Source organism: Aquila chrysaetos, chromosome 6 (genome assembly GCF_900496995.4).
Source record: "Aquila chrysaetos chrysaetos chromosome 6, bAquChr1.4, whole genome shotgun sequence".
NCBI lineage: Eukaryota > Metazoa > Chordata > Aves > Accipitriformes > Accipitridae > Aquila > Aquila chrysaetos.
In genome coordinates this window covers 7,088,815-7,102,401 of record NC_044009.1, presented here as the reverse complement: position 1 = coordinate 7,102,401, position 13,587 = coordinate 7,088,815, and the positions used below count along the sequence as shown (strand labels likewise).

Genomic DNA, 13,587 nt, shown 5'->3' with positions numbered 1-13,587 from the left:
CTCTCTCCCTCGTGCTTTGGTATCTATACCCCGATTTAGAGACCCCCTGCCAAGGCTGCAAGCTGGGAACCTGCCATGCAAGTGGAAAAACCAAGGAAAAGCAGCAGCCCGGGAGGCTTTTCCGCACGCTCCTGTTTGGCACGATCCTCGGTGGCAGGATGCGACCTGCCGGCATCTCCCCGGCGAGGCGAGGAGCCCGCGCTGCCCTTCACACCGGGACCGCGGTTCCGAGGCGGTGCGGGCAGCGGGTGTCCCCGGGGGCTGCCGGGACGCGGTGTAGAGGACGGCGGCTCCGGTACAACCAGTCTAACCGCCGCGCCACGTCGTCGTCTGCCATTTCAAGCACGCACGTCTGCAACCTGGAAAACAGCGTAAGTAAAGCTGCTGTTATTAATAATAAGTAACCTGCAGCTTCCTCCCGGCGCCGGTTTGGGGGCTGCTGCATCTCACCGGTGATGCTCTGGCTTAGCCGTGCCTTGCCGAAGCGCAGCTTGGCTGGGCAGGAGAACCCCCCCGTCGCTGCCGGTGTAACGTGACAGAGAGGGTTGAGAAAATTCTTCATTTTCCTTGGGGCTTCTGTGTCCTGGGTTGCACCATCGGGAAGCGAGTGGCTTGATCAGGACAAGGGAGGGCTTGGGAATATGAGATCCAGGGATTGAGGATAACAGGGCTGGAAGAGGAGAGCTATGGTGGTGTTGCATAGCTAGATATTTAAAAGAGCTGAGCAGAGGTTGAACATAGCTTTGCAGAATTAGGAACAGATGGCGAGCGATGGCTTGTGCCGAGAATGGGAAAATGCTGGGAAATCACTCACCAGCCGTGATAAAACTCCAAGGAAGTCTTATTACCTGGATACGGGGCCCGATAGCAGCTCCAGTATCCCAGTCAGATGGAGTGGAGCAACTCTGTGCCACTGCCAGTGCTTGTGGCTGCATCAGGTTGGGGCAGCGGGAAGCTGAGGACCGGGGCTGAAGTGGGGGACAGTTGCAGGGACAACACTCGCTCAGCAGAGCGGGATGTCCCAGAGGCCCCACGGGATGCCAGCAGCGAGGAATGCTTTCGGGCACTGCCACATCCCCCGGGCTTCGCAGGCGAGGACTCAGAAAGGCGTTTCCAACATTGGCTTCGTACACACAACGCAGCAAAAGTGAAAGACACCTTCAAGGGAAACGCTGAAAATGGGTGCATAAAGAACAGGCACGTTTCCAAATTTTCAGCGATCCCGAGCAATAAACCAGCAGCCTCTGTGGCGGCCCTTGACACCAGCACTGGGGGAGATGCCACCATTCATGGCCCCCAACACCCACAGTCTGCGACCGACCACGTCTCAAAAACCACCACCCATCCCGATGATTTATTCAGCTATTTAGTGTATAAAGGTTTAGCTCTTTAATGCAAAAAAAACAGTCCAGGGGGGTGAGATCACGTGCCTAAAGCGATGGGGTGAGTCAGCGCCGGAGCCAGAAACCTCCCCAGGACTCAGCCCTGCTTCCCTGCTGCAACCTCCGAGACCCGCTCCCCATCTACAGGTTATTAGTGCACGGCTGCAGCGCGACGGGTAAACACGGCTTTGGTTGTAACGTCGCCCGAAACCAAAGCCGGGACGAGCACCGTTTGCTTACGTGCCGGTAAAGGCGTGCAGCAGTCCCTGCGTGCCCCCCCGCCGTCCCGGCACAACACCTCGTGCCCCGCCACGGAGCCGCGATATTTTCCTTTCTCGGTCTAAAGTCCTCGCCGCAGAAACGCGCTTGCGACTCCATCTGCACAACAACGTTGTCGGTGCAAAGTGCACCGACGCGGCGAGTCGGACCCAAAATAAAACGCGCCTCGGGCCAGGCCTAAAAACTACCTCGCGTTGCATTTGTCGGGCTGCTTTCTCCATCTCTGAGGCACGGACGAGTCTTATTTTCAGCCAGGAGCGCTGCGGGGGGGTGGTTCGTTGACTTTGGGCATCCGAAGTCAACCTGCCACGCAAACCTTGGGCCGTGCGGCAGCAGGGACGCGGCGTGGGCGCGGGGATTCCCTGCGGTCACGAGGGTCACCGAGGCGGCTGCCGCATTCCCCGTGGCGGCTGCAGCGCTCCTGGCCGGAGGCCTGGATGGATGCGGCTCGGGGACCGCTCACACGATGGCAGCATCGCAGCGTGCCGCAGCGGGGACGAAGCCGACGTGCAAGGGGGACGCAGCAGCCGTGCAGCAGCCGTGCAGCAGCCGTGCAGCAGGGACAGGCTCCCGCAGCCCTGGCGTGCCTGCCCCCCACGGCCAAGGAAACGCAGGCTGAGGGGGGGGATGAAGCCACCAAGGAGACATCCCTCGGCCCAGGACATCCCCCACGGAGTGCAGGGAACAAGCTCCCTCTGCTCGCCTCGGCCGCAGCCGGCTCTGGTGCAGACAATGACGCCCGTTTTCCCCCTCTCCAGGGCCAGGCGACGGCCCAGGACACCCGGCACGGTCCCCACGGCGCAGGGACAGGCGGCTGCTACAACTGGACGACAGCAGAAATGACACCGGGACCCCGTGTTGCACCCACAGCTCTGCCACGTTCCCAGCTGCCGATGGGCACCCGGAGCTTTTAAAACGATGGGTGGGGTGGGCAAGCACCCGCACCCCGTCCCTTGCACACTGCGAGCGAAGGACAAAACCAAATATTTGCAGGGAACCGCTCCAAGTGCGGCAAACCCTGCCACGGTCTGCGCCCGGCTCACCTCTGCCGCTCTCAACAGTCACAATTTAATGCAATGTTTAATTCCCATTAATACCGTATTATAGCTTCAGGTGACAGAGCTGGATAGCCAGCTGGCTTCTGGTTATTTTTTTCCTCTTTTTTCTCTTTTTTTTCCTCATTCTCCCCATTTCAGACTATGGTGGCTCTTACCTGCTCTGCAGCTGCTCTCAAACCCAGAAGGATGTTTCTGTTAAAAAAAAAAAAAAAAAAAAAAAAAAAAAAAAAAAAAAAAAAAAAAAAAAAAAAAAAAAAAAAAAAAAAAGGGTACATCTCTTCATCTATACCCTCATTACGGTTTTAAAAAACACAAAATCATTGCAGGTCTTATCCAAAATGGTCTTACCTCCCGCCCCCGGTCGATTGTAGCTAGAGTACCTCCAGTGGCTCCGACTGCGGAGCGCAGGTCCGGGGGACGCTTTCCCGTCCTGCAGGACACCCTGACCCCCCGTACGGCCTCCCCGGGCACACCACCACCATCAACCGCAGCACCAGCCACCCAGCTCCGCTGCACCCGCAGCCCTCGCCTCCGACACGGCCGTCCTCCGCTTCACTCCAGCCTGCAAACACAGCCATCAACCCCAAAACAGCGACAGGCCCCGCTGGAAGCGCTGGCACGACCCTACAAAGTGACCAACGCCATCTGCAAATTAATAATTTATCCATGCGTAAATTAGTGGCGATAATTTATCCACTAACGAGCGTTACGAGCACAAAACCTCTTTTCTCTGTCCCACCCGCTTTTCTTGGCCCTTAGCGCTACACCTTCCGTATCCGACGGGGACATCTCCTGGCTGTTCCACCACATTCCCAAATCTTTACTTACCTTAAATCCTTAAATCCCCGTTTTATACGGATGCACCGACAGCCCCAGCCTCTCGCCAGCATCGCCGCATCCAGGTGCGAGCGCTCGGCCGGCAGCCGGTCCTGGGAAAGAGCTGGTCCAGGGATGCAGCCGCCTCCTGCATCCCGCCTGCACCCCCCATCGCCCCAGGGACCCCCCCGATTCACACGGCAGCCAGGGCAGGGGGGACATCCACCCTGCCCAACACCCTCGTGGCTTGGGCCCGGTGCCACGACGGAGATGCCCGCGTGCCGCCGCCGGCGTCAGCCCAGGATCTCCGTCTGACAAGCAATTAAATGACGTGGAGTTCATCCGTACTTTAAAATAAGCTTTATTTAGATCTTTTATAATTTTATATTTGCATCCATGCCTTCAAGGATTCTCCCCCACTCACGTGGGGAAAAGTTAAATCTAATGTTACCCATAATTCATATGCTATTTATCGAAGTTCTCTTTTAAATAAATCATCCTCTTAGTAATTTTTAGAATTATTTCCTAATTTACAAAAAAAGCTGAAATGCAAAGGAAACTACTCGATAACAAGGAGATTGCTCATCTGTTCCGGCGGTTTATAGTTTAAATTATAAAAACGCAAGGAGGACAAAAAAAAACAACCCACCCCCTCCCTCCCCCCCAAACCAACAAAACGTATAAAAATGCTTCTCTGCAGAGAAAGATGCCACGGGGCAAACCCTGCCCTGCCACCCCAGGCCCTCCCCTCAGCAGAGCCCGGGGGGGCCGGACCCTCTGCTCGCCCCCCCCCATGGCCTCTCTGCATCATCCCATTAGCAGGAATTACACAGCGCGAGGGCATCGGCGGTTTAGTTCGGTGATTTAAGACAAAATACCCCTTTTTCAATCAGGGCGTGCGTATCGGAATTAAGAAAAATAATACACTATGATAGCATCATTAAATAAATCTTAATACATTTTTTTTAAGAGCTTAAAATTATATCGTAAGCATTAAAGCATAAGGTACTTATCTTGGCATAAGCAGAGCGCGGCGCGTGTTAGTGGAGAAGGGGAGCGGTCGCCGCGCCGGGGGGGGGGTGGTTTTGGGGCATTTCCAGGGGATTTGGAAGCACAAGCTGCACCTGCGCTTAAAAATCACCCCGGCGCCGGAAAAACCTCCCCCAGTGGGGACTCGTACCGATTTCCCCGGCCCTTGACAGCGAGAACACCCCGAATGGGAGCGGGGTGGCCAGCCCCGGCCGGGCGACGTCTCGGGATATGGGGATATCTCGGGATATCGCCTTTCCCCTCCTCCCAGCTCATGCCAGATCTCCCCAAACTTTACTCGAAGCAAAGGGCGAGCCCCCCAAATGTAGGGAAAAACGGCGGGCAAAGCTCCCACCAGCTTCCCCCCCACCACTCCGCCCCGTCCGATTTCCCGGTAGGTTTGCGTTTTCCAAGGCGTTAAGTGCTCCTGGGGCATCTGCAGCCGTGGGGCCAAGGGAGCCCAGGGTGGGGGTCCACAGCTCCGGCCCCCCCCGACACCGGCAGCAGCTTCCCAGGACAGTACAGTACAAACACACCCTTCTTCCTCCCCACCCCATCCCAACCGACGTGGAAAAATATAAAAATCCCCAAACTTCTGCAATAATTTAGTTAGAATAGCTCCTCTGGGTTTGTGCAAATAAATTAAAACAACTAAAAAGGAACGTTAAAACACTTATTTCCAGACTGGCAGGCATTACAACCAGCCTGTGTCGCCTCCGCGGGGTTCGGCCAGGAAGACGTCACAGCAAATGAGAATTTTTTTTTTCCTCTGTGTGTGTGTGTGTGTGTGTGTGTTTTCTCTCTAAGGTCCCTCAGCTGGGCAGGTCCTTTGTCCCCGAGCGAGGACATCCCGCGGGCTGGGCTCCAGAAAACAGCGGGTTTCGGACAAGAGACGTCACAAGCACAAAGTGCACAATATTTCTGGTATTTACAGAGACACAGCAGTCCTTCAAGTTTCAAGTTTTGTCAAAAGAAGAAGGAAAAAACAACCAAAAAAAAAAAAACAACCAACAAAAAAAAAAAACAACCCAAACCGACAAACTGAACCGACAACAAAGGAGTCACCTGTATGGAAAAAAAAAAAACCAACACAAAAAAAGGGAAAAAACTGAAGTTACGACACAGCTGCATCGCTCCCAAGACAACAGGTAACACGTCCACAGGCGGGGTTGGGCTGGGGGTATGTACATTGGCGACGGCGAGGCCGGGGAGAGGTTCCCGGCGCTCACCCAGCACGGGGGGGTCACCAGTCCGCATCCTCCTCGATGTAGTAGTCGGGGGCCGTACCGTCGAAGAGGCCAGGGTCGAGGGACTTGCGCTGCTTCCCCCGGGCGAACACCCTGGAGATGGAGCCGAAGCCCATCTTCTCTTTCTTCTTTTTCCGTTTTTGGTCTTCCAGGTCCTCTAGAGACTGTGGGGAGAGAGGACAGGGGTTTGGCCACTGAGCTTTTAATTTGCACACCCCCCCTCCCCGCCCCCCAAAACGCCTTGCATCAGGGATGACGGACCACAGGGTCCAGGTCCCTGAAAATATTCGGGTCCAGGTCAAAAGCAGTGTTAAGGCCCTGGACCAAAAAAAAAAAAAAAAAAAATTCCTGAAATGTGTGGTGGAATTGGCAGTGAAATTGGGCCCCCTCCCCATATTTCTGCGATTTTGGCTTCTTAATTCAACTGGTTCAGGAGTTCAGCTCCAGGAACCTATGGTCAGAGGCAAGGGTCTGTCCACGGCTTGCAAAAATACCCCCATGTTTTAGGGTCAAATACAGAAGAATAACCTGATCTAGGCTGTGCCTTACAGAAATCGAGACCGTGATGGGCCCTGAGCACAGCAACGGCCTACGGCAGTACCTGGATTTTGGGGCAAATCACAGAAATCTGACACGTGCCAGACTTAAAATTCAGGACGCATTCCGTTCTTTTTCTTAAAAACCCAAATCTGCGCCTCTGAGCACCCCCCCCCCAGAGTACTGGCTAGCAGGGGACTGGGTCTCACGAGCGAGATTTAAAGAGGGCTTTGTGCCCTACCTGTACAATTGGGTTGTGCAAGTTCTTCTGTACCGGTCCAGGACTGTCCCCCTGCGGCAGAAGGAGACAGATCCCATTGAATCAACCCCAACACAGCCAGGGAGCCCCCACCTCCGCAACAAAAAACGGCTTGTTCCGGCAGCCGAATTGCCGCGGGGCTGGGATAAACCCCCAGGAAAGCAACTCTCTAGGTCAGCAAACCTCCGACCCGTAGCCCACCCCAAAACCAACATCATTTTGGGAAGCAGAGGACCCGCAGCATCCCCAGAGCCCGTCTCCCCAGCAAGACCCACACAGCAGGGAAGCAAGCCCCCACGTAGCACCCCCCCCATCACGTAGTGCCTTACGTTGCAGAGCGAGTGCGTTCGATGCCGGGGCGAGTTGATGTCGCTCGGCGTGGACGACCGGTCGCCCTCGGCCGCGGAAGCGTCGGAGATGATGGACGGCTGCCGGGAATGACAGGGACTCACTCTGACCGCTGGAAGGCAAGGGGGGACAATCGGGGAGTTAACATCACACCAGCAAATCTGACCCCACGCAAAGCCTCCGATACGCTTCCAAAAAACCTATTTTGGGGGTGTTTGGCCTGTTTTTTCATCTCTCTGGGGGAATAAGGCAGCTCCCCAAAATGGGTTTGGCCCCGCACCCCGACCCGCGCAGGGGGGCTCACCTTGCCGGTCCGCCGAGTGCTGGGGGTGCGAGTGGTAGAGGGTCTGCTGGCTCTGCCGGATGGCGGCCGTCAGCGGGAGGTCGGCCTGCATCACCCACTCCTGGTTGCCGTTCAGCACCGTCTCGCCCGGCATGGCCAAGGAGTGACGCTTGGGGACGTCCTTGGTCAGGGTGGCGAGGGACTGCTTGGCCTGGGGAAGGACACCGAGGTGGTGGTGGTGGTGGTGGTGGTGGGGCGGGTGGGAAAAACCATATGAACATCTCCCGGAGCAGCAGAACCAGCAGCAACGCACTGCAGCAAACCCACCCTCCTCTTTGCAAGTAAACGCTCCCTGCACCGAGGATAATCCAGCTCCTTTTTAGCTATGGATTTTTTTTTTTTTCTGCCAGTAGCGCAATAATGCGACAACAGCAGCAAACGCACGCATGCCGCCACGGCAGCAAACACTTAAATGCAATATTGCAATAAATATTTCACTTCAGCAAAACTCACTGGGGTGTTTCGAGCACTCGAGCTGCCGAGCCGAGCGCCGGCAGCAGCAGCGCAGGGCTGACCCTCGAGTCGTGCCCACTGCGTTATCGAGCTCACCATGGCCAGCTCGGCCTCCAGCTCCTTCATGCGGTTGTCTTTCAGGTCGAGCTGGGAGCGGAGGGCGCTGGCGTGGTCCGTCGCCTCCTTGGCTTGCCGCCGCAGCTCCCACTTCTCCCGCTCCAGAAGGTCCTTCTCTTTTGCCAGGGCTTTCACTGCATCCTCGCTCTCCTGGCGGGGAATGCGAGGTGCCCATCAGGAAGGGGAAACCCATGCGCTACTACAAACCCCTCTCCCACGACCCCCTCGGGGCCACCCAACTGGTGACACCCAAAGGTACCGCAAAAGAGCCCTGTGCCAGCAGGGATGGCAGCAGGCAGGAGCGGGGAGCTGCGGGATGTGGCCAGTCCCCTGAAAAGGGATGCCTGCCGTGCACCTGGCTAAAATTACATCGAATTTCCCAGGTCTGGCTCGGTGGCCCAATTTTCTCCGGTTCTATTTATCCTTAGCCTGCTGCGAGTCTGCCTGCTCACAAGAGGCCGGGGCTGGAGCTTTGGTGGGTTTTTGCCCGATGGCAAACCGGGTTTCGCGGTCACGCTGCCGCCAGCCCCCCCCTGTGCCACGAGACCACGGTGCTGGGCTCCCGCAACTCACTTTCCTGTGCTGCTCGTAGTTCCTGATGAAGTCGCGGAGCTGCTCCTCGCGGCTCTCCAGCGTGGCGTACAGCTGCTGCATCTGGCTCACCAGGTCCGTCTTCTCTGCCTTCAAGCGTTTGCGGTCGGCTTTCATGGCTGCAGGAGAGACAATGGCTCGAGCGTGGGGGGCACGGCAGCCCCCTTGCCTCCATCTCTTTTATTTTTCGAGGAAAAAGTACCAAAATTATGACCCCAAGGGCTGGGCTGGGAGCAGACACCTAATTCACCCCTATTGCTGCACCCCCTGCATGCACCCAGCAGCCCCCCAAAACGCCCATCACATTGCTGCTGTGGCTCCTAATCATCACCCACCCTCCAAGAGGCAGCTTGGCCCCTGAAAAAGGAGATTCGGGAGCAAAACCGCTGCCGCAGCCTCAGGGCCCAGCACAGGAAAACCTGCTGCTCCCCTTCCAGGATAAATAAACCACAACCGGTTTATTTTTAGCAGCGAGGCGGATTCCTGCAGCGCTCCCACGAGCCCAGTGCACGGCTCCCCGTATGTCCCCTTCCAGCTCAACGATGCTGCGAGGGGACAGAGCGGGAGGCTGGGGGAGCGGGGACACCACTGGATGCGATGGGAGCATTTCGTCGGTCCCGAGATGAAACCAAGACCCACACGCCAGCGAGAGAGATGGTCGCTGACCACCGACACAAGGACAGCTTTTGCTGGAAGTCTGGTAAAACCAGGGAGAATTACAGAAATACCACATAGAACAAGGGACTTGAGTAATTTCTGCACATTAAGTGCTTTGCTCAGCCTTGAACCCGGTCCTTGGCAGTGCTGCAGAAATGCCCTGTGGCTCCCTGCTCCAGATACACTCCACCCACCAAAATAATACCCAATTTAGGAATCGGAATACAAATATTGCTTTTCATTATAGGAAAGACTTTGCATGCTTCTCCACCCTGAAGAAGTGCTGCTCTTGAGGGAGTGGGATGGTACAAAACACCCTCTGTCCCTCCAACGCTCCCTGCGCTCACTGTGTTGCAAGGAGAGGAGCCCTGCAAGTCATCCCTCTAAATTAAAAAAAAATCCTGAACTCCCCAAAACCCACCAGAAAAACCAACCCCAAAACCACCAAGAGCTGTCTGTATTACAAAAGCCGCTAGAAGATGACAGCACCATCGCGAGTGGGACCCATCTCCACTCACACGTCCAACCTGTCACTTCTTTTGGGGGCTTAAACTGCACCACGACGTGCCTCTGAGCTCCTCCTGATGAGGCGCGCGTGGGATAAAGACTGGACTGAGAAATACAAAAAAATCATCACTGTGGCGCTCTTAAAAGGAAATAATAGTGCAATTAGCACCTTTGGTACCCTTGGCTTCATGTCTCTGCCTTCTCCCAGCACAGGAAAGCTCATGCTGGGGAGCTCTGCTCCCACCTTCCTACAGCTGGGGTCCTTGCCCCCAGCTGCTTTCTCTTAAATAATAAAAGCATTTCCACCTGCATATAAGCAGGGACAGCACTGTTATTAGATATGCACTGCAGGCGTCAGGCAGAATAATCTAATAATGGGGTCTCTCCCAGCACTGTATATAACGTGCCCCCATAATGCGCTGCAATAGCCCCTAAATAAGAGCAGCAGCACCCTGCTCAGCCAGCTCTATATAACACGTTTCAGCTACCTCCCGCATCCCATCCAAGCTCGTTACAACTGCCGGCTTGAGATTTACTCAGGTAGGAATTTATTTCTGAGTACAGGTATTACTGTTAAGTGTGTGCTGGGAAGATGCATAATAAAACAAGTGCTTGGGGTAGAGCCAGTAAAGAGGGGAGAGAGCTTGCAGGTTAGCAGAGAAAAAGGTGTGTGTGGGGGGAAATCAGACCAGATAGTGGAAGAGGAGGGAGATGTTTGGGACAACAGAGATTTTTATCTGTTAAACACCAGGAGATTAAACTCTTCGGACCAACTACTCTGCCATTAAGCGTCGGAGGTAAATCAAAACCCAGAAAAACAACAAACCAGCTAAGAAATGCTGCAACGATTCGCTCTGTCCCATGATAGGGAGCGCCTGGGATTCTTCCTTGCCCACTTCAATGACCGTGACTCCTGCTGGGACAACTCAGCCCCTTCCAACACTGGGACTTTCCTTACTTTTTTTCCAGCTTGGGAAATTACTACAGAAACCCTCTAAAAATAATCACAACCAGACCACATCTAAGTTTTTAAAAAAGCACTTTCTTGCCGCCTGTGTGTATTTAACAACATCCTTGCCCCTGCCCAGTTATTTCACATGAACTAAAAGCTTGCTGGAAAAGAAAAATTAATGATAAGTTGACTGAGCCATACTGGGGTGAGATCCAGACCCCACAGAAGCAGGTACCCAGAGTTACCAACCACACTGGCTGCAACTCAAGGACACGTTAAGTGCTTTGGGCTGCCGAGGAGGAATTTCTGCTCCTCGTAACCCTTCCCGGGCAGGGTCAGTCTCAGCCCATCCCTGTAGGATAACACACTGCTGAAAACCCCTCTATTTTCAAGCCCTTGAACACTTTGTGACACACACACACACATACATATATATATTTATTTTTTTAAATTGCCTCGAGGATACCAAGAGGCTCTTATAAAAGTTTAAGTCACATTTGCACTCTCTGATGCTGGAGGTGACAAAAAACTCCTAAAGAATTTAATTAAATATTGGGTCCCCTATAGCATACAACCTGCTTTAATTAGCGGCAGCGTTCAGGGTCCTTCAAGACTTATGGAAAACACTTTGTTGCTTGCCGGGAAAAAAAAAAAAAAATTGCTTAGAAGTACAGGAGAAGAGTACGTACCATCTCCCAAGGTTGAATATAATAATTCACACCAACCAGTAATGCAAGACGGTGATGGACTCCGGGTATTGCAAGAGCACATTTTTTCCTATTAACCCAACAGGACAATTTACCATTTGTTTCAGTTCGTATCCGAGAGATTTGCTAAAATTACTGTACTTTTTTTCCCCTCTATTACCACTGCTCTCCCTCCTCCAAAACCGATTAGCTCCTAAGCTTAAAGAAGATTTATCAGTCATTTGAGAACTTCACTCCAAACCCAATTAATAGGAAATTAATTGAAAGAGGCAGGAGAAAAATAAAAAAGTTAGGCAGAAGTGAGCCGTTAGGGCTGCCAGCGGCTCCTGGACTGAGCACCGCTTGGTGCAGCAGCTTAATACGTTCTTAGCAAACAAGCCCTGCTAATTACTTGGCCAGGGAAAACGAGCCATTGCAATCCACGGCACAACGGCAGGGGCAGCCAAGGAGGAATAAAGCAGGTTTTCACTGGCCATCGGGGCCATCCAAGGAAGTGAAACGGCTTTTCTTTAATCTGATGACCCAGGGCCAGGTTTCTGTATCCCAACCCCCCCAGGAATATCTAAAGAAACTCTCCCACAGCCCGTCTGCACGGCAGGCTCTGGCAAAACCTCTGACCTGTTCATAAACCCAAGACAACAAGAGAAGCAAGAAATCCTAAACCCATCCCGTGAGCGGGAAGTGTTTCTCTCATGCAGCTTATTTGCATTATTTATTTCCCCCTCCCACCCAAAGCACATGGCAGAAGTAGAGGGGGGGACCCAGCAGCCCCCCCCCGACTCAGCAGCTTGGCACCAGCCCCGGCAGCAAGCGATGGGAGAGACGGGTCGGGAATGGTGCTGTGAAACCCCCCCAGCTCTCGCCGCCGCCCCCCGCATCCCCCCCCCGCACCATTAATCCTGCGCGAGGTCAACCCGCGCTCCCGTTACCTGAGCTTCCGCCTCCTGCCACACGATCCGTCCCCCGAGCATCGCTCCTTCGGGAGGATGATGGATGCAGAGCAGTAACGGGACCTGTTCCGTGTTGGGGTCCTCCCGCAGCCAAAACAATTAAAAATACCCCCCCGCACCCTCCCAGCGCCTTCTGTTTCCAACTTTACCTATAAGCCGAAATCTAATTGCTCTGATACACCAACCTTGCCCAGGGCAGCAGCACGGCTCTAGCTGCCGTGATGCCAACACCAAAGGTGCCACCACCCCACTGCCCCTGTCCAGCTTCAACACCTAACAACTTCTGCATCGGAATCAGCTACTGCATGCTAAAACCAGGCATCTCCCTCTCTAAGATGGGGGCTGCTATAAACACCATTCCCCCCCACTTCAAAATTAATAATAGCAAATTAAGGGAAAATGATGGGGTGGTGGTCACACCATCTAGCCCAGGTTTGCTTGGAGGACGTAATTAGTTTATTACTTTACTATTAGTAATTAGTTACCTTGGTAATGTGGTATTAGATGAAAAACGACTAAGTTCGGACCGTAAGAACAGCGTCTCTGCCTGGCTTCTCACTCCTGGGATGAAGCAGCAGAGCCCAAACCCAAGTCAGGGCACTGGCAGCCCATGCAGCCTGCCTCTGACCCTCCTGAAGGGCAGCTCCCCGTGACTCCCATCGGCTTCAGAGTACCTCTCTCACCCTGTGCAATGTGGATTTTCATACCAGGAATGGAACTGGAGCTGACTTATCACTTACTGAATCATACGCTTATTTTCTAACACTGGGAACGGCGTCCTCAGGGGCCACCGCTCAAGCCTCGGTGATGCCCTGCGCCAGAGGAATGCGTAAATCCATCCTGTCCCATTAACATTCACTTAATTTCTCCTGTTTCTCCATCCCAACTATGAAATTCAATATTGTCACCATGACTAACCCATAAAATCGGCCAGCCCTGTGCAGGAATTGCAGCGCCGCTCCTCGCTTTGTAATTAAATCAGCGCGCGCACTCCCCGGGCGCAGCCATCACTGCCTGCAGAGAATATCTTGCTGTTGAAGACGTCAATGTTACGCCGTGTTGGGCAGAGCCAGCGCTCGCTCCTGGGCGTGCGGAGGTTCGGCACAGGCAGGAAATTCAAGTGCAACATCAAATTTCAGGAAAAGATTAGGTGAGACATTTGCCTTGGGGGAATTTACCTGGAAATACCCTGCTGTGAGGCCAAGGGCTTTTCAAACCAAACCCCCAAGGGTCAACAAGGTGGTCAATGACTTCTGCTGCAAACTTAAGGTGGGTCTTCAAAGGAGAAGAACAGGTTTTCTGTACAGAGCCCCATGTCCTTTTGGTGGAGAGAGGCTTCCTCAGCTGGGTCCACG

The 13,587-nt window shown here is 53.9% G+C and overlaps 1 protein-coding gene across 5 annotated transcripts in view; it reads right to left on the bottom strand.

Moving 5' to 3' along the window:
* Positions 1-3,880: 3,880 nt before the first annotated feature.
* Positions 3,881-13,587, bottom strand: part of LOC115342529 (kazrin) — a 312,869-nt gene continuing 303,162 nt past the window's right edge. For all 5 annotated transcript variants that reach the window (XM_041124135.1, XM_030017746.2, XM_030017743.2 and 2 more), the window contains 6 exons: positions 8,442-8,578; positions 7,848-8,018; positions 7,260-7,449; positions 6,937-7,067; positions 6,590-6,640; positions 3,881-5,975 (listed from right to left, as the gene is read on the bottom strand). In XM_041124135.1, coding sequence (XP_040980069.1) covers positions 5,808-5,975; positions 6,590-6,640; positions 6,937-7,067; positions 7,260-7,449; positions 7,848-8,018; positions 8,442-8,578 — 848 coding nt within the window. In that variant the 3' untranslated portion in view covers positions 3,881-5,807. The remainder of the gene's footprint in view (positions 5,976-6,589; positions 6,641-6,936; positions 7,068-7,259; positions 7,450-7,847; positions 8,019-8,441; positions 8,579-13,587) is intronic.